Genomic DNA, 21,631 nt, shown 5'->3' on the forward strand with positions numbered 1-21,631 from the left:
GGTAGCACTTTTAGCATAGCTTAGCATAGATCATTGAATCTGATTAGACCGTTAGTATCTCGCTCAAAAATGACCAAAGAGTTTCGATATTCTTCCTATTTAAAACTTGACTCTTCTGTAGTTTCATCGTGTACTAAGACTGATGGAAAATGAAAAGTTAGGATGGCTAGGAACTATACTCTCATTCCGGCGTAATAATCAAGGAACTTTGCTGCTGTACCATGGGTGCAGCAGGCACAATGATATTATGGAGTTCCTTGATTATTACGCCAGAATGAGAGTATAGTTCCAATATCGGTCTAGAAAATCACAACTTTTAATTGTCTTAGTACACGATGTACCTACAGAAGAGTCAAGTAAATGGGAAAAATATCGAAACTCTTTGGTAATTTTTGAGCGAGATGCTAACAGTCTAATCAGATTCAATGATCTATGCTAAGCTATGCTAAAAGTATTACCGCCAGACCTAGAGATTGGCTGAATGGATTAGAAAACAGTAAATCTCAACTGTTTAACACTAGGGGAGTTGTAAATTGAGCCTATTTTCAAAAAAGTGGAGTGTTCCTTTAATTTTTAGTTTTTCGTTCAGGGGTAGAAAAATGAATAAACAGCTTGAATATTTGATTTTGAAACATGGGCGGGAATTAAACACCCTTTTCTGCTGATTGGTCAGCCGACGATCAAACCGTGTTCTGCCTTTGTTTCACGTGGCAGAATACTAGTCCTCTGGTGATGCAGTTGTACGGATTCTTAATGCGTTTATTGCAACTATGTATGAATTGTTGAATGTATACAAATAGCACAGTTTTATTCCCCTGCTGAGGTTTTTCTGTTTCTTAAACAAAACGAACCCCCTGAATATCAAAGAGTTTCTCATTCATTTATTTTTAAGTAGAAAATCAAATGACCAAAAGATACACAGACCGAAAAATACTGTCATTTCTTTTTTTGATTTGCAATTGAACAGTTTTCTTAAATGAGCCTCTGAAATAAGAAACAAATGAGCATGATGATATTGTTTACACAGTCGTCAAAGATACGCAGAGCAAATGTGGGCAGCCATGCCGTTGTTTTCAAAAGTCTTCATTTTGGTCTGTTTACACTAAAACACAACCGCAGAGTTTTCACACTAAAACAGGGTCTGCAGCATTTTCGAAAGCCTCTGTTTTCCAGGGTCAAAAACGCCGGAGTAGTGTCAATGACAGATGCAACCGTAGCAAAAGTTGTGCGTTTTAAAACGTAAACGCACTAGTGTAAACAGGGTCTAAATCTTCCATTTCTCCACAGGAAAAATTAAGGAATCAAATACATATGACAGTAAAATGCACATAGTTAAACTGCTCATATCTACCAATTTCTGTCTGTCTAACAGTTGATCTGTCGGTCTTGTCTGATCTTGTCTCTCTTTGTCTGTAGACTCTTAACCATCAGTTGTGTCTATGTGTTTAATAGAAAGAGGAGGCAGAGATTCGAGCTCAAAAGGATGCTGAGCGTCAGCGGCAGGAAAGAGAGCTTTCCAAACAGCAGGAGGAACAGGAAAGACAACAACGAAAAAAGGTAGTACGACCAGCAGCAATCCACAGTAAGCACTTTGCACAGATCAGCTCTTTACTACACTACCCAGTAAAAGAGCAGAAGTAGGGCATGCAGTGAAACAAAAGATTATACCATTTAGACAAATTTAACCTTACTGTAAATTTCAAACATCACTGACTACTTCATTGTAATCACTACTTTGTAAGGGGTGAGATTAAAGTTCACCCAAAAATGAAAATTCTGTCATTATTACCCACCCTCATGTTGTTCCAAACCTGTGAGACTTTCGTTCATCTTCAGAGAATAAATGAAGATATTTTTGATGAAATCCAAAAGCTTTCTGACCGTGCATAGACAACAACACAACTGACATGTTTAAGGCCCAGAAAGGTAGTTAGGACATTGATAAAATAGTCCACAAGACATCAGTGGTTCAACCTTAATTTTATGAATTTACAAGAATGTTTTTTGCACAAAGGAAACAAAAATAATAACTTTTTGAATTTCTTCCTTGAATTTTAATTGAAAGTATCTTAATATATTCTGAAGATGAACAAAAGTCTTATGAGACATGAGGCTGAGTAAATGACAGAATTTTATTTTTTGTAATGAACAGTTTACCAGCTATAAACCTCACATTACACATGGCGAAGAATTTAAAAACAGAATTTAAGTCAAAACTACTTTAAATATTTATCCACTCTTACTTTTGAATCAACAGTAATAAATGTGCATTTAAAAAATATTAACTAAACTGTGCTTAAATTGTTCTCTGCAGAGAATTGAAGAAATTATGAAGAGAACCAGGAAGGGTGATGGAGAGATGAAGGTATCAGTGAGAAATCCATCACTTTAACTTAATAACTTTTTAGTGTTTTCATTGAGCTGAATACAGTATGTGTACCACACTGTACAGTTTTTGCTCATCACAAAAAGATTAATCAGTTAAATTAGGCAAATCATTGTGTATTTGAGACAAATACCCACATTACGGTCCATGTGGATATGATGCAGATGCCCCTTTTTTGTGGCAAGTAAACAAACTAGAGTGGAAATAATTGCTCTGAAAGGTAAAGTAACAGAATGACCTACTATTCACACAGAGAGAGGACAGCCCAGAGCCCTTATCTCCTGTGTCCCACCCTGTTTCTCCTCCAGGTAGGACTCAACCCTGCTCTTTCTCACAAGTGTTAGTAACTACATTTTAAGTCATTACTGTGTGTTTTTTGTTTTCTGTGATACCTATGCATGGAGGGTTGCCTGTTTTGTAAATGCCTCTAACAGTGTTCACTACTGCCAGTTGTAGTCAGTTTCAGACTGTTCTCCCCCTAGAGGCAAATGTGTATATAGCGCTAATGTATCAGCAGCCTGCTGGTATTTTTCCATCGCTGCAGTATCTACAGCAGCGGCAGGAGAGGGCAGCAGGGGATCGTATTTTCTGTCATAGGTTGTGCTCAAGGTGATCTATTCAAAGACTGCACTGACTATATTTAGTCTGCTCTGCTTTACATGCAGTCATTTGTGTGGTTTTGGACTGTATTAGGTGTGTTAGAAAGATGTGTTCATGACATTATGAATTATAATGAATGACAAACTACTAAAATAACTAGTGTACAGTGCAGTTCAGTTGTTGAATGTGACTTAGGTGTTTTATAATGAGCATGTGTTGCATAACAAATGTTTTGTAGTCTTGCTACAAATTTATATATATATTATTATATACATATTGCCCTACACCTAAACCTAGCCCTCACAGGAGACTGTGCACACTTTTACTCTCCCAAAAAAACTCATTCTGCATGGTTATAAGCCTGTTTCCTCACGGGGACCTAAAAAATGTCCCCACAAAAGCCAAAATTTACTGGTATTACTATCCCTGTGGGGACATTTGGTCCCCATAACTTGATAAGTACCAGGTACACACACACACACACACACACACTACCAGTCAAAAGTTTTTGAACAGTGAGATTTTTTTAAAATATTTTTAAAGAAGTCTCTTCTGCTCACCAAGCCTGCATTTATTTGATCTGAAGTACAGCAAAAACAGTATAAGTCTGAAATATTTTTACTATTTAAAATGATTTCTTACTATTTGTTTTCTATTTGAATATTTTTTTAATATATTTTGAATAGTTTTTTAAAAATATATTTTAATATTTATTTTTATATATAAATTCCTGTGATTTCCATGCTGCATTTTTAGCTTTATTATTCCAGTCACGTGACCCTTCATAAATCATTTTAATACTCTGATTTGCTGATCAAAAAACATTATAATTATTGTTATGATGATTAAGTTCAGAACAGAACTGATCTAAAATAGACATCTTTTGTAATATTATAAATGTCCTTATTATATATAATAATATTATAGATGACTCTAAGCTTTTGCAAATAAGCATATTAGAATTATTTCTGAAGCATCATGTGACACTGAAGACTGGAGTAATGATGCTGAAAATGCTTTGATCACACGAATAAATTACATTTTAAAATATATTCAAATAGAAAACAGTTATTTTAAATAGTAAAAATATTTTAAAAAATTAAATAGTAAAAATACTTCAGATTTTTTTTACTGTTTTGCTGTATTTTGGAAAAAATAAATGCAGGCTTGGAGAGTAGAAAAGACTTATTTAAAAAACATATCAAATCTTACTGTTCAAAAACTTTTGACTGGTAGTGTATGCCTTGGACATCTGTTAAAACGTTGCAGACTCATATTAGTTTGCAAATATTATTCACTATTATAATAGTTTTGAACACATCTTTTCTTCTCAGGTGGTAACCATTTGGCCTCAAGTGCTGAAGTAAAATCTCAGCCCAACCCCATTCAGACAACCTCTGTGCACGGTGCAACCGACAAACAGGAGAGTCCAGGGAAAAGACCAGAGAATGGCTGTGCGAATGACCAGATAAAGTCGCCTGCTCACATGGCCTCAAAAAACCCCTCCATGAACGGCCAAGTGATCATTAACTCGACTGCAGTGAAAACACAAGAGAAAGGAAAGGTAAGTGAAGAGAATGCCAAGACTATTAGACAAGAGAATGAACATGTGAAGACCCAATGTTTACAAGTGAAGGAGGAGACCAATCGAGAAGACACATCAGCAGCAAAAGTGCAGGTAACCCCGCTGAAGAGCTTACCTGAAAACACAGTAACAAATATTAAGAGTACAGTGATGACAGACAGTAAACCCCAAGTTTCCACCCAAGTGAAACCACCTGCAAATATCCCCACTAACAACCTGACCAATGGAAAAAGCCAAACTATCACTCAGGTGGCCAAACAGGAGGCCAATAACCAAGTGAAAACACCTGATTCTGTACAAATGAATGGACAGGCCGCAGCTCAGGGACCCAGGAAGGATATCACTGTGAAGAAATCAGACACCCCTCATGCCAATGGACAGGGGAGCCCAACAGTAGCTGTCCCACAAGCAAAGACAGTCACTCAGGCTGGTGGACATATGATAACACAGGTGAAATCAAAGGAGGGAGGGAACGACAACGTACCCTCTTCCTTGACCCCATTGCCAGAGTCAAAAACCCCTCTGCCTCTTATTCATCTGGAGACTTTGGAGGGGAAGAGTGGAGCGGCAGAGGACTCTGCAGATGAAGTGCAGTACATGGAGGTTAGGTGAGTTTGACACAGTGACTGTGTCAACATATCCTGTACACTGGACTGCCCTACACCGACCAGGTAGGAACTGCATCACAGTAAAACAAAAGGTTAAAAAAAAAAAAAAATAGAAAAATAGAATAAAATGCATTTTTGATTTTTATTTACACAAACTAATACTTGATCAACAGCAACCTATCATCTCCTATATTACTATATGTAATGTAATCATGATTGAGACCTGGTTTATAGACAAACTTTGGACAAGACAGTATATATATACACAAAAATGATTAAGAACAGAAAAAGTATAAAAGCACACAAATGTAAATGTAAATAAAATAAGCATAAGAATATATCAATATTACACAAAATGTGTTATAAAGTAAATGTATATTACATAATACATTCATATTATAAATATAAAATCCCATATTAAATTCCATATTCAAAATATTTCGCAAATTTATTGAGCAGTTCTCCAATGTAAAAAGTTATTTCATAACATGTACATTTTTGTATATTGGGTATCTTTAGAATGCAATTCATTATTCTAAATAGAAATTGCCCCATTATCAACATTTAGGGGGTATGAGGCCCAACTAGAGTACCTCAAATTTACAAATATTGTTGTCTTCTTTGTTTGTTTTTTGTATTCTCAGCCCTGTTTCAAAGGAGGAGTTAATTTCTATCCCAGAATTCTCCCCGATGAACTCTCCCCAGCAGAATGGAACGAATAACATGCGTGCTCTTGAGGACTTGTTGGATCTGACAGGACAAGTAGCCTATCCCAGACTCTCTCCTGCTGCCAGCCTGGGTGACTGCAACAAGAATCTGATAGAGGGGGTCTGTAGCCCTGGATCAGACTCTAAACTCATCCCCAACAACTCTCCATCCTCTGACAAACAACACGTACAATAAGGTACATGGTCGGTTGAACATAATTTGCATACTTTTACATGCAAATTAGATGGTAAGCAAAAATAGATCTACTCTACCATTCAATAGTTTGGGTTGATATGATTACTCCAGTCTTCAGTGTCACATGATCCTTCAGAAATCATTCTAATATGCTGATTTGGCGCTCAAGAAACATTTCGTCTTATTATCAATGGTGAAGACAGTTGTGCTTCTCAGTATATTTGTAGAAACTGCGATACACTATTTTCAGGATTCTTTGATGAATAGAATGTTCAAAAGAAAGGAACAGTTCACCCAAGAAAGAAAATACTGTAATTATGCACCCTCTTGTCGTTCCAAACCCATAAGACTTTCGTTCATCTTAGGAACACAAAGTTAAGTAGGGCTGTCAGTTGAATGCGTTAACTAAATTGATTAGTTATGAAAAAAATAACGCAATTAAAATGTTTTAATGCAGTTAATGCACTGGCCCCGCCCCCAGATCTGTACATCATCTTATATTTCATATAGTTGACTGCTGACAAATGTGATGCAGGGCGACAACTCCACAAATGCAGTTATGCCCTAAAATTCAAGATATGCAAAACAAAACAAAAAAAAAAAAAAACCTGTATGTGTTTTATCTTATATTTATTTAGTTCACACATCACACAATATCACACAGGCAGCAAGAGCAATATGACACGAGTGCTGATTTTGTCCCGATCTATCACAAGCTTAAATGTGATTTTATACAATAGTTCAGTAAATAAGAAGTTGATATTGTGTTATATTTTAAACACAATATTATGTGTTTTTGCTCAATTTTGCAGAGAACATACTACCTTTAAAGCCATGGCAGAATTGTTGTGTCTCCGACAACACAGCAGTGTTTAGTTTTTGAATGAATCAGCCGTTTGAACGAATTGAATCAATAAATGACTCGTAAGACATTTTCCGCCACCTGTTGATTTAGTTTCTTATTTAGTGTATCATTTCATTAAAAAAAAAAAAAAGAATAAAAAAAAACATTAAAGAGATTTAATGGTTTAAAAAACCATGGTCAGATTTATTTTGTGATTAATTAATCGACACATTGTGTAATTATTTAGATAAAACATTTTAATCGACTGACAGCCCTAACATTAAGATATTTTTGATAAAATCTGAGAGCCTGAAATCCTGACCCTGCATAGACACCGTCGTAACTACCACATTCAAGGCCCAAAAAGGAAGTGAGAACATTGTTAAAATAGTCCATGTGACATCAGTGGTTCAACCATAATTTTATGAAGCTACGAGAATACTTTTTGTGTGCAAAGAAAACAAATTACAACTTTATTCAACAATTTCTTCTCTTCCATGTCAGTCTTCAATGCATGTTTACAAGAATATCATGACACTTACATGTGGTGCTACTGATGCAGGAGCCGGCATTCTGATGTAGAAAAAGAGGAAGATGCATATTGTACATAAAACAGTCATTGTAAACTTGTCTGAAGATTTGGACAGAGAGGATGACGAACCAGAATATACAGATAATGAATATACAGAATATACAGACAATGACCTAAAACAGAGATGGACGTTCTACATCAAAACACCAGCTCCTGCGTCAGCAGCACCACCACACAAATGCGTTGTGGTAAGCCTGAAATGAAAGAGAAGAAATTGTTGAATAAAGCAGTTATTTTTGTTTCCTTTGTGTACAAAAAGTATTCTTGTAGCTTCATAAAATTTGGTTGAACCACTGATGTCACATGGACTATTTAATGTTGTCCTTACTATGTTTTTGGGCCTGTTGTGTTGCTGTCTGTGTAGGGTCAGTAAGATCTCTGATTTCAACAAAAAATATCTTGTTTGTGTTCAGAAGATGAACGAAAGTCTTGTAGGTTTGGAACATGAGGGTGAGTAATCAAAGAGTTAATTCACCAAAAATTATTCGATTACTTCAACTGTTTCCTTATACCAGCAAAATCAACTTAAAACACTGTCATTTATTGTCTTATTTGATGTCTTACCTGCCATTTGAGTTTCCTTTCTGTCACAAAAACAACATTATAATATAACATTATAATTTGATATAATATTTAGTATTTTCTCATCTAGGTGGAAAAAAAATTAATTTGTACCACAGTCTGTTCAAAATAAATGAAAAGAAACTTAGCATAGTAGATTTGTAGTTTTTTTCCTGTTGTACCAAAATCGTATCGAACCGTGACCCCTGAACCGAGGTCCGTACCGAACCGTGACATCTGTGTACCGTTACACCCCTATTATTTACTCACCCTCAAGAATTGGCTCTTCCAAGCTTTATAATGGCAATGGGCGAATGTTTTTCAACAGTCCAAAACAAGACCAATAAAGTGCATCCATACATAGTAAACAGTGCCTCAGACGGCTCCAGTGGGTGAATAAAGGCCTCTTGTAGCGAATCGATGTGTTTTTGTAAGAAAAATATCCATATTTTAAACGTAATTAAAGCTTGCACTACTGTTTTCTATGGAATCTCCGGGTGGAAGACGTAGGACGGCGGCGTTGCACGTGCACCACTCAGAAGTGACGAACACAGACGCGAAGTGGAGAGAGCAAAACAAAACAACAGTCACAAATTAGAAGTGCAAAATGAGGATTTGTAAAGACAAATGTCTAAGGATTTCAATATAAGCCAAGAGGAAACTGGTTTTCCTTTGCTAAAGTAAGGAAACTTTACTTCCTTTGCTCTTGTAAATAAACATTGGTTTTCATGAGATATCTGTCCAGAGCAGCTTCCATATACAACAGTTAGCGGAAGCTAGAGAAAAGTGGTTAAGTTTTAAATATGGATATTTTTCTTTAAAAAAGCATCGATTCGCTACAGGAGGCTTTTATTCAACCTCCGGATCTGTGTTTTTTATTATGAATAGATGCACTTTATTGGACTTCTTTTGGACTGTTGAAGAGAAACACCTGCCTATTTCCATTATAAAGCTTGGAGGAGCCAGAACAATTTTTACTATAACTCTGATTACATTCATCTCAAAGAAAAAAGTCATATAAATCTGCCTTGAGGGTCAGTAAATAATGGGCTAATTTTCATTTTTGGGTGAACTAACCCTTTAATGACAGAATTTTCATTTTTGGGCGAACTATCCTTTTAATGTCACATTTGATCAATTTAATTTCATGACTCCAAAGTTTTTAACTGTAGTGCATATAAAATTCTCACAACTGTACACTTTTAAAAATAAAGGTGCTTCATAGAAGAACATTTTTTGTCTAAATGGTTCCATAAAGAACCTTTAACATCTGAAGAACCTTTCTGTTTCACAAAAGGGTCTTTGTGGCGAGAGAAGGTTCTTCATATTATAAAAAGGTGATTAAGAGATGGTTCTTTAAAGAGCTTTGGGGTGAATGGTACTTGTGAAACCAAAAAAAGAAGTTCTTCTATGGCAACCTTTGAAAGCACCTTTATTTTTAAGAGTGTAGCAAGTCCAAATAGATAAACTTTTTTGTTCATATATTCAAACAGATTTGTCATCATAAACATATGTTTCTATTCATTTGCCAGGTAATGTGACAGACTACACTGGCACAGCTGACTGCAATGGGATAACAACTCATGTCTTTTAACAGAAAAAGAAAGAAAGTGGAAAAGAAGGAAGAAAATACTGCTGGGCATGAGTGTGAAATTTGTCCGTCTAGTTTCAATGTTGTCCTCACTGCAAATGATGTCCTTCTGCCTTTAATCTTTACAGCACAAAAACCAAGTGTAATGAAGCTGTGGTTTAGTATTATGGACAGACTTTAATTCAAGTGTGAAGTGTTCACTAGACGTGTGTTTTGTGTGTATGTTTATATACGTACAGATGTGGATGGCCAAAATTGCTGGTAGGAGGGTTTGGACATAATACTTTGATATATATCTTATGCCAGAGTTCAACATTTTCCAATGACATCGTCATCACTGGATAGAGACAGAACACTGATTGGTTACTCTTATATTTTAGAAAGCATAACTCTATGAAATAATAAATAGTGTAAAATATTAACTCTTTGTAGTTAGAAATACATGATAAAGGGTTTCTTTGCCAGTCGACTCTGTCATTGGTAACAGTATTATTATGAATTGTTTTGTTGAGTAACTGCTGTATATTTTAGGCTCAACTAACATTGCATCACACTGTATTGAACCCCCCAGTTTGCTATGAAATGCTTGTACCGCAGGACATTAGCACATTAGAGAAACACGACCATCAGTGAATACAGCATGTATATTATTACAAAAAAAGAATTAATGGCAGTAAGCCCATTTTAAAGCCCTAGTTTACCAGTAATTAATTCAGTATTAGTGTCATATTCTTCCTCCGGTGTCATCACTGTGCTTAACAATGTAGTTTCAGTCTCAGAAGTTCTTTTGACAAATGTAAACCAGTTCTATTGGAGTCCTGACTTTATTCCTTGACATTGAAGAATGAAAGTGTTGTGTTCCAGACCAAAAACCCATTGGTGTGCTTTTACTTACCTGAACACTTCTGTAAACTGTGGGTGTTGCAGGTATATGGATGTTTGGAGCGGATGGGTATGGGAGTTGACAGCTTTGTTGTTTAATTGTTCTATATAGTGTGGATGCACAAAAAAAGCTTACTTGAAAAACTGTTTAATTAGCCTGCAGGGAACTTCTAAACTTCTCCAAGTGTCTCAGCTTCAATCTCTAAATACAGTACAGCAGTGACTTCAAGTTGTGATTACTGTAGATGATGTGCATGGTGGCATGAGCATCAAGCCATAATTATACGCCTAGAAATAAACCAATAAACTGTCTTTACCAGCTCATGTGTCTTCTGTGTTTGATGATGGAATGGTCATTTTTGTTCTAGTCTTCAATAACTTAGAATCCTAAAAATGAACAGATTTATGTACACTAATAATTCATTTGTAGTGGCCAGAAGTTAAAATAACTTCACTGAACACAGTAACAAATCTGTTCTGTCCAGGCATCACCTCTTGACCAATGGTATCACAATTCTGTTGGTTTCTCTCCTCTGGTTTGCTACAATTAATTTTTACTCCTCCTGGTATACTTTCTAATTGTGGACTCATTTTTATTTCACCCTCCCCCTGGATGCAGGTGTCCTCAGAGGCCATTCATCAAACTTGCACCATCCCTTTCAATGGAAAGTACCCAGGAAAGTACCCAGTACTCACAGTCTGTATTAAGTACAGCAAAAACAGGTTAAAACCAAATTTAAAATAACGGTTTGCTATTTGAATACATTTTAAAATGTAATTTATTCCTGTGATCAAAGCTACATTTTCAGCATCATTACTCCAATCTTCAGTGTCACATCATCCTTCAGAAATCAAGAAAATGAATAATTTTATTTAGTGAGGATGTTTTAAACTGATCAAAAGTGATGATAAAAAAAAAATTAAATGATTCAATGAAACTTTCTATTCATCTAAGGAACCTGGAAAAAAATTCTACTCAGCTGTTTTCAACATCATAATATTAATAATATTAATAAATGTTTTTGAGCAGATTAAAATAATATCAGAATAGAATAGAATATTAAAATGATTTGTGAAGGATCATGTGATGGAGTAATGATGCTAAAAAATTCAGCTTTGAAATCACAGGAATAAATTATATTTAAAATGTAACAGTTATTTTTAAATAGTAATAATATTTCAAAATTGTACTGGTTCTGCTGTACTTTGGATCAAATAAATGCAAGCTTGTTGAGCAAAAGAGACTTTTTTGAGAATCTTTTGACTGGTAGTGTAGATTCAATTCTGGAATGCAGAAAAATCATACATGAAACAAGCTACGAAAAATTTATTTTTTTCCTCCACAATTATTGTATATGTAAGAATATGATAAATTGAACAGTTTGAAAATCAAAGAAACATGCAAATCTAACATTAATAAACATTCAGAGGAATTATTGGGAAATTCCATGAACGGTGTTAACACAACATATGTTTCTTTTTACCAACAGACAGCAAATTTCTGTCAAACGTGGTACAAATATGATCAAGTCTTAAATGGCTGTGCACATTTTAAGTTCCCTACTGGCTAAGTTGCCTGTACAACTGAATAATCAAGAGCTGGATCTCAGCATCACCAGTATTAATGTCTATGGCCTTTAGAAAGAAATCCAGAGCTTCCTGCTTCCTCCCTTCTGCCAAACACTGTTTCCCAGACAGGACCAGCATCTCATAAGTGTTCTCAGAGGGTTTAGCAGCAGTCACATCACTGCTTGTGGAGCTAACAGGAAGAACGTGCATTTCCGAAGGGAATGTTTTAGGGGCACACTGGTCCATCGTTTCATTAGAGTCTAGTTCAACATCAGCAGTAGATTCAAGCATGGCACTGTGCCATTCTTCTTGCTCCTGGTTATCCTCTGAATCTACGCTTGCTTCCACCTCTTCACGCTCCTCGTGACTTTCAGACTCTTCCGTGTTTAAAGTCTCTCCACTGGGCTCCTCTTCTTCCACCGCTGATTCATCTGCATAGGTTTCACTGGCTTCAGATGTTTCATAGGAATTGGTTCTGTCTTTGTTTGCCTCCTCTTCTTCCACATGACTTTCACTGGCTTCTGATATCTCATAGGATTCGGTTTGGTCTCCACTGGGCTCCTCCTCTTCCACCACCGATTCATCTGCAAGGCTTTCACTGGCCACCGATATCTCATACGATTTGGTTTTATCTTCTGACTCCTCATCGGAATCATTGTCTAGCATGGACACAATGAAGGACCTTCTTGATGCGACAGAAGTATTCAAGCTGCGCCTGAGCCGGCCGCCGTCGGTCAAAGTGGATTTCGGTGTTGAAGTGCCCAGCCTGCTGAGGCCATCAACCAATGGACTGCTTGTTAAACATGGCTTCTCTGACTCCTCCTCCTCTTTTTCATCTTCTTCTTCAGTGTCAGTGATTACTTGTCTTTTCTTTCTCCGAACTGAATGCACAAAGGAGTCCTCCGCAGGGGTGTTCAGCGCTGAACTGATAGACAGAAGAGATTCATGCTTGCTGAGGACCTCACTCTTGTTACAGTTACTGATTTCACCATCTTGTCTGCTTTCATGGATACTTCCTTCTTCCATCCTTTCTCCACTAACGTCCATCTGAAGCTGAAACCCAGGACTTTCCTCTGCTAGAGACTCCTCCTCTTCACGAACTTCCTCTTCTTCAACTGAGAACATATCTGCACTGTCCTCCAACTGCAAGTTGAAGTTTCCCTGAAGAATTTCCACCTCTGCTTTAAAAGACTCTCCCTCTGTGGCCTTATGTGGAGATTGGGGTGACGAAAGCACTGTCGAATTGGGGTTGTCCATGTGAACCTCTTTGTTATCAACAGAATCAGACATAGAAAGTTCTTCTAACTTCGGAAACTGGTGACGAGGACTTGACAAGCAGTGCACAGAGTTTTGTTTCTCTGATGCTCCATTACTGCAAATCTCGTCCTCCTCATCCAAACTGTCATCCAGCGTGATCACGCCGTTAGCTAGCTTGTCAGCAACAGGGCTAACATGCACATTACTTTCTTCAGCAGACCAAGGAGATTTGTTTTTCACTTGTTCTTCATCATCTACAATTTGCACTTCTTCACTTACAACTTCCACCTCCACGTCCTCAACTGGTGTGAAGTTCTGCTCATCTTCCTCTAGCTCTGGCTCATCGAAACTGTAATGTGTCAGGTCCACTGTCACAGGCTCATTTTTGATACGTGGAGGGGCCGGGCGGTCTCTACCGTCAGTTTTCGGCTGCCCTGCTTGCCTGAGCCAAGCTGGTTCGGTGTTCTGAGCCACGCTGTCCATGAGCTGGCCGTGCAGTTCTGATTCTGCCTGCATGAGCTCTTGTGCTTTCTGGACACGTGTTTGTATGTAGTGATGTGACTCTGCATCCTCTGGGTCGTCTTCGTCGACTGCCACCTCTTTAGTGAACATGAGGTCGTGATCGGAGATGCCGAACATCTCCATGGAATGAAGGCGAGCGATGTGGTGGTCCAGGCTGGTGTCAGAGCGGCGGTTGTGTGAGTGCATCGCCTGGAGCTGCTGTTGAGTGGTGGACGAGCGTGTGTCTTCGAGTTTAAACAGCTCACGCAGCTCCTGCTTGCTGAAGTAACGGAAAGGGTTCTTTTTATCACCAGTTGTCTGTCGGATGAGAGAATCTTTAAACACCTGCAGATATAGGAAAGAAATAAAAACAACAACAGTATGTTAATAATACAATTTTTTAAAAGGGAACGCCAGGTATTAGAGGGGTCATATGATGTGATTTCATGTTTTTCATGTGTCTGAAGTATTCCAAGCTGTTTCTGCATATATAAGATCTGTAAAGTTGCAAAGACTAAAGTCTCAAACCCAAAGAGATATTCTTTATAAAAGTTAAGACTCAGCCACGCCTTCCTAAAATGGCTCATTCCAACACTCATTTTTTTTCTTTCCATCTGTGAGGACCCGACCTAGCGATCTGCCAGGACCTTGCTCGCTAATCTGCGCGTAGCGTTCCAAAGTGGCTACGCTTGCGATCAGAGGTCGAAAAAGCAAAGTAGCCCATAACATTTGTGATGTGCTAAACATATTGCAATAGATGTGTCACCACCAATAAGACATAGCATTTTAATTTAACAGATCGTTAAAGATCACAAACACGATACAAATTCCAATCTTGATTCTCTTCCTAAATTACAATGATTCATCGGTTTGATTCCTCAACCTTTCTACTATGCAGCGTACAATTAGTGTGATTTGAACATTCAAATCTGCGTTCGTGCTGCCGTTGAACTAAACAGAGCCACATGTCATGTATATGACAGTTTGGCCAATATTGGCCCCCCTCACAGTCCAAAATACGTATAAAACGATGTTGATTTTTAAATAATGTAAATCTTTAATGGGTTTCCTACTACATATTTTAGTCAGAGACATCATTTGTGACCCTGGACCACAAAACCAGTCATAAGGGTCAGTTTTTCAAAATTGAGCTTTATATATCATCTGAAAGCTGAATAAACAAGTTTTCCTAACAAACACTGATATATGGTTTGTTAGGATAGGACAATATTTGGCCGAAATATGACTATTTGAATATCTGGAATCTGAGGGTGCAAAAAAATCAAAATATTGAGAAAATCACCTTTAAAGTTGTCCAAATGAAGCTCTAACTAATGCATATTACTAATCAAAAATTAAGTTTTAATATATTTACAGTTGGAATTTTACTAAATATCTTCATGAAACATGATCTTTACTTAGTTTCCTAATGATTTTTGGCATAAACGAAAAATTAATAATTTTGACCCATGCAATGTATTTTTGGCTATTGCTACAAATATACACCAGCAACTTAAGACTGGTTTTGTGGTCCAGGGTCACAAATAAGCTTTCCATTGGTGCATGGGTTTTTAGGATAGGACAATATTTGGCTGAGATACAACTATTTGAAAATCTGGAATCTGAAGGTGGAAAAAAAATCTAAATATTGAGAAAAATCACCTTAATTTTTTTTTTTTTAAATATTAAATATATTAATATATTTAAAATTTAAATATGAAAAAAAATTCCAGGATTTATGATGATATGATGACTGTTGAAACACGTCATCACAGACTCAATAGGGTCCATTGGCAAAACATCCATTTGGGAACAAAAGGCATTGCTTGTTGTTAGTTTATAGTCTTTGTACATCCTTTTCAATGTGATTCAAAGTGTTTTACTTCTTTTTGCCTGGATATCTAAACAGCAGCAATATGCAACGTTTCAAAATAATTGTAATATAATTACCCCCCTCCCTCGCCAAATCAAGCCACCCTAACTCTTTTTAAACCTTGAAAACTACATGGTAAAGCAAATGTTGTAAAGTTATTTTTACCTGTCTGCGGTAGATCTTCTCTTCCACAGTGCCACAGGTGATGAGTCGGTAGATGATGACATTTTCAGTTTGGCCAATTCTGTAGGCACGGTCCACAGCCTGAGCATCTGTCGCGGGGTTCCAACTGGGGTCAAAGATCACAACACGATTCGCTGCAGTTAGCGTGATGCCGACTCCACCCACCTGAGTGGTGAGAAGGAAGATTGTGTAGCGTTTGTCTGTCTGGAACAGCTTGATACGCTTCTCCCTTTCTGCCAGTTGCGTCACTGTGCCATCCAGGCGCAGCAAGCGGAAGTTTCTGTTACGCAGGACGCGTTCCACGATGTCTAACATCTTCCTCGAGAGGGAGAAGATCAGGGTCCGATGGCCCTCTTCACGAAGACACTCCATTAGAGACACTAGGAACTGCAGCTTCCCTGACTCTGCAACCAAAGTGTCATCTGAAAGTTTATCAATCTGACTAACAGCCGACTCACTCTCATCGTCTGGCTGGATGGAGTCAGAGGTGGAACCTTGCTCCAGGCCTAGTTGAACCACAGCTCGATTAGGCAGGAGTCTAGGATGGTCACAGAGCTTCTTCAACACCGTAAGCTCTGCCAGTGGCGACCTGGTAGTCATCAGCAACTCCTTAATATGGTCCAATGAGATGAATTGGTTATAAATCTCCTCCTGCACTGAGCTGAGGTACGTCCACACGATGAAATCGTTCTTTCGTGTCAGTGTTGGCATCTCTAGGCCTTCGCCAGCATTTGGACATTTGTTCTCTTGGTCTTCCTTGTCTTCATAGCCTTCTTCACGTTTTTGCTTTTTGTGCTGAACATCTGCTTTGGTCCGCCTGAGAAAATAAGGCTTGATGATGTCCATCAAGTTCTGAGAAATCCTCAATCCAAGAGCCTTCTCTCCAGGAGTGGCGTCTTTCTCCCTTGCACGTGTGATTGGATTCTCATATTCGGTTTTGAACGTTTTAGAGGTTCCAAGCAGTGACCCCTGGCAAGCGAAGTCAAACAGCGCCCACATCTCTCGTAGGTTATTCTGAACCGGAGTGCCTGTCAGTAGCACACGGTGTCTAGCGGGGATAGCGTGAGCGCTTTTAGCCGTTTTAGTGGATGAGGTTTTGATTTTGTGGGCCTCGTCCAGGATGACGTAGTCCCATTTGAATTCACGTTGGTCATATGATGCAAGCTGCTCAAAGTTGTTGATGAGCATCTGGTAGGTGGTAATGACGACTCCTCCCTTGCGCTGGATTCGCTCCAGGTTCCTGTTCCGCTCAGCTTTGCTGCAGCCGTGAAACTCTTTCACTCTCATGCCAGGGGTCCACTTGGCGAACTCACGTACCCAGTTCTTTATGAGCGAGGTAGGCATGACTAACAGGGTATGATTGGCCAGCTCTGCATCGTACATCCCTGACAAAAACGAAATGACCTGAATTGTTTTGCCGAGGCCCATGTCGTCTGCCAGTATTCCTCCTTTCCTTCCGTCTCGGTGGAGACTGTACAGGAACGCCACACCCTCTTTCTGATGGTCATACAGTTTGTCGTAGAGCCCTTTATAAAGCATCAATCCACTATTATTTACATTCACAAACTCCTCATCCTCCTCCTCATCTTCTTCCTCATCTCTCTTAATGAGATCCTGTATGGCCTGGATCCGTTTCTTCTGCTTGTCACTCGGCTGCAGCTGGTAAGCCAGCTGAAACAGCTCAAGGGCACGATGCAGATCACCACGCATGGCAGCCTCCTTCCCCTCCTGCCGGTATCTGCAAAAATAATAATAAAAAAATAATAAAAACTCTTAAACAGGAACAACAAATAAATTCACCCTACAGATGAGGTCATAAGTTTACAAACACCTTGCAGAATCTGCAAAATGTTAATTATTTTACCAAAAATAAAATAAGAGGGATCATACAAAATGCATATAATTTTTTTAATTTAGTACTGACCTGAATAAGACATTTCACATAAAAGATGTTTACATATAATTAACATATACATGATTTTGAGATCCATCTTTTCACACGGAGGACAACTGAGGGACTCATGCAACTATTACAGAAGGTTCAAAGGCTCACGGATGCTTCAGAAGGAAAAAAACGATGCATTCAGGGGTGTAAAGTTTTGAACAGAATGAAGATGTGTACATTTTTCATATTTTGTCTAAATATCATATTTTTTCATTTAGTACTACCATTTAGAAGCTGCTGAAGATACTGACAGAAGACAAAAGTTACATTTACCCTGATCTTCAAATTCAAAGAGTTCAAATTCGGCTCTTAATGCATTGTGTTTCCTTCTAGAGAATTATTGAGTGTTTGAACCTTCTGTAATAGTTGTCCCTCAGTTGTCCTTAGTGTGAAAAGATGGATCTCAAAAACATACAGTCATTGTTGGGAAGTGTTCAAATACACAAACATGTTGAAAAACCAAAACATTTGTGGGACCTGAAGGATTTTTCTGAAGAACAGCAGACAGTTTAACTGTTCAGGACAAAGAAGAGACTCGTGAACAACTATCACTAAACAACAACAACAACAACAACAACAACAACAAAAAAACACTGCTGTGGAACACTTAGGTAACAACACAGTATTAAGAATCAAGCCAATGTAAACTTTTGAACAGGGTAATTTTTATAAATTAAACTATTATTATTATCTTGTGGACTATATTTTGCCAATTTAAATAGACATGAACTTTTTTCCAAAGACGTGTTTTACTTGAAATGTACACATTTAATTATTTACAATATTTATTGACCAAAACAATATTCTTTCTGTTGCCTTACATTTCAGCTGTTTCATAATTGCTTTGCTAAAAAAAGTTCATAAGTTCTATTCTGACAGCCTACCTTAAATAATGTAACAACATGCTATTGCTATGAACTGTATCTTTTCATTATGACTAATTAAAGATGAAATATATAATTAATGTTCTATAGACACAACTTTAAGCAAACCTATATATCTGAATTAAAACGCCATCTATAAAGTAGATATAAATACATAATACAAGAATTAAAAATGTTGTTTTAGACAAAGGACAACCGGATGTGACATGTCATCTACCTAATAACTTTCCAGCTGAAAGATGTGAAAGTACAGAAGCATCCTTAAGACGACATACAACAATAAAGAACAAAAAGTATAAAATATTAACAGCAACACTGAAACAAATGCTGTTATTTTGAGCGAGGTATTTAAAAACATCAAGTTACATGCCATCAATTCAATGCAGACAGTAAAATACATATTCTGGCTGGTGACACTTTGTCAACAGAGATTAGATCTGCATTTACTGTACTTACCTCTCGTATCTGTCCATCTTCTCTGTGTCTAAAGACAGATAGCTGCAAGAAAAAAGCACTATTAAAACATGTTCTCCATACATAATAACAACAGCTTTAGGTCAGAATCAAAGCTCAAAGTTTTATTAATGAAAGCTGTGAGCGGCACAGATGCGATGGTTTGATTACTTACCCCTCTAACTTGTCCGTAATTTCTTCAACTTTACTGCTCTGCATATTTGCGTTTATTTTTAGGGATTTTCATCGAAAAACGGCATGTGTCTCAACACCTCGACTGCGGAAGCAGGTTTGAACAACTTTTGTTCGCGCGCAGCTCTCACCCAATCGCTTGCTGCGCTACCGCGCATGCGCATAGTGTTACCGCGTTTGAAACACTGGAGTTTGGTTTCGTTTGGTGGCGAGGTGAAGCTTTTTGAAGCTTTGAAGCTTTCCAGCTTTCCAGCCAGATTTGTTGGAAAGCGGTTAATTTCGTGACACTTTGAATGCACATTAGGGACACCCACCTGGTCCATCCAAATAAAGTGAAAACATTGTGAGAAGTGTGCCCGTCAAATTGTGCATACATGGTTAAAAATATACATTCAACTTGTTGAGGGTAACGCATTACAAGTAACGCGAGTTAAGTAGTCAGATTACTTTTTTTCCAAATAACTGAAGTAATGCATTTCTTTTGTAATTTACAAGAAAATATCTGAGTTACTTTTTCAAATAAGTAACGCCAGTTACTTTGTTTTCACATTTATTGACTGAAGTCTCCTCTCCCTATCTTGAGAGAAATCGGAAGTACAGATGCCTGTGCGCTAGTGTAAACATGACGTTACTGTAGATTAGTGTTGGGTTCGAGTCCACCTAAGTCGAGTCTGAGTCTTTTACCAATCGAGTCCGAGTCCAAAATGGGCCGAGTCAGACTCAAGTCCGAGTCCCAAAGGGCCGAGTCCGAGTCGAGTCCGTCTGAGTCCAAGGAACACTACTGTTTGTCAGTATCTTAATATTGTTTTAATCCAGGACTGCCCAAACTAGGTCCTGGAGGGAGGTGTCCTACAGATTATAGCTCCAGCCCCAATTAAACAAACCTGAACCAGCTAATCAAGCTTATACTAGGCATACTAGAAACCCCCTGGCAGGTGTGTTGAGGCAAGTTGGAGCTAAACCAAGGACCAGGACCGAGTTTGGGCACCCCTGTTTTTAACCTTTAAAACTAGAAAAATGCAATGTCAGTTGAAATGTAAGAAAAGCAAACCTCTAGTGGATCTTGCCATTTTGATTTTTTGATTTCACAACATCTCATAAGTGTCCATGCTCTGCTTAGCAAACTTAAAGTCATGCAACAGAAGTTATGGCTGATCTATGTAATGTGACATATTTTAGCGTGAAACAGGTTTTAGAATGTGAAAAATTATAGGCAAGACTTGACTTTATTCATTGATGTAGTAAATGTATTTAAGGGTGGGGGTAAAGGAGTAGGTATCTTGGTGAATGGGACCTTAAGAGCAGAAAACATGTAGCCTCTTGCAGCACCTCTTTTTATTTCTGATTGTGGCTGTGTGTGTTTTGGGTTGTATATGACTTTTTTTTTCTTGAATGAAAATGAGGTTGTGAGGGATAAACCTAGTCTTTACAATGGTATACACTGTGTATAAAGCCCTACCTATACTTTCCATAAGTCACGGCAAACTCACAACTGTTTTATTTTTGAATGCATTTATAGTTACATTAATTACAATAAATTACATTATATAAGAAATAACAGATGATGGGCAATATAATTATTAAAAAACCATGCACACCCAAGATGGTTTTGGACCCATTAAAACTATTGCTGCAAAGATGTTAGAAAAATAATTTTTCTTTCAAGCTAGAAACTGCCACCATGTTTAAATAATAATAATTTCAATACAGAAAAAATTAATCAGCTGATGTAAGTAGAACATTCTCAAGCTCAAGGCAAGTAAACACTCCAAGTATTACTTACAAGCAAAAGTATTAATACATATATTAATCAAAAATACAAATGAAATAATATTTTTTAAAATAGAATCTTTTTTTTTTAAATAGAATTGTAGGGTTTTTTTGTAAGTTTTTTTTATGTAGGTCTATATAAAGGCTATTACAGAAATAGACTACAGACATTTCATGAAGTAATAAATGTTAAAATAAAACACTGCAAAATCTTCACTGTATACACTGTATAATTCTTATTACAGTTAATAAGTGATTCAGTCAAGAACAGTGAGTGATTTTCTTTTTCTTTTGTTTGATTATTATTTGACGTGGTCGGCTGCTGCAGGTTTACGCTGCTGTCGCTTTAAGATCTGACCCACGTTTCAAATATTTTCACTCGTCAGTATTTCTCCCAGCTGTTCATGTTTACTTAAGACAAAACCGACTTCATTTACATGAATAGGCTCCAA

The 21,631-nt window shown here is 37.5% G+C and overlaps 2 protein-coding genes across 2 annotated transcripts in view; one reads left to right on the top strand and one right to left on the bottom strand.

Annotated features, from left to right (window-relative positions):
* The window catches only part of map7d2a (MAP7 domain containing 2a), a 31,745-nt gene extending 20,879 nt beyond the window's left edge, over positions 1-10,866 (top strand). Inside the window, 6 exon segments of the mRNA XM_051110175.1 lie at positions 1,453-1,557; positions 2,315-2,365; positions 2,640-2,694; positions 4,321-5,179; positions 5,824-6,083; positions 9,612-10,866. Coding sequence (XP_050966132.1) covers positions 1,453-1,557; positions 2,315-2,365; positions 2,640-2,694; positions 4,321-5,179; positions 5,824-6,082 — 1,329 coding nt within the window. The 3' untranslated portion in view covers position 6,083; positions 9,612-10,866.
* Positions 10,867-11,879: 1,013 nt separating this feature from the next.
* Positions 11,880-19,527, bottom strand: ercc6l (excision repair cross-complementation group 6-like). The gene is made up of 4 exons (XM_051111335.1): positions 19,393-19,527; positions 19,221-19,262; positions 15,918-17,673; positions 11,880-14,224 (listed from the first exon to the last, which is right to left on the bottom strand). Exons 1-4 carry the CDS (start codon positions 19,434-19,436, stop codon positions 12,113-12,115), a joined length of 3,954 nt encoding a protein of 1,317 aa, XP_050967292.1. The 5' UTR covers positions 19,437-19,527; the 3' UTR covers positions 11,880-12,112.
* Between the last annotated feature and the right edge of the window lie 2,104 nt (positions 19,528-21,631).

Source organism: Labeo rohita, chromosome 5 (genome assembly GCF_022985175.1).
Source record: "Labeo rohita strain BAU-BD-2019 chromosome 5, IGBB_LRoh.1.0, whole genome shotgun sequence".
NCBI lineage: Eukaryota > Metazoa > Chordata > Actinopteri > Cypriniformes > Cyprinidae > Labeo > Labeo rohita.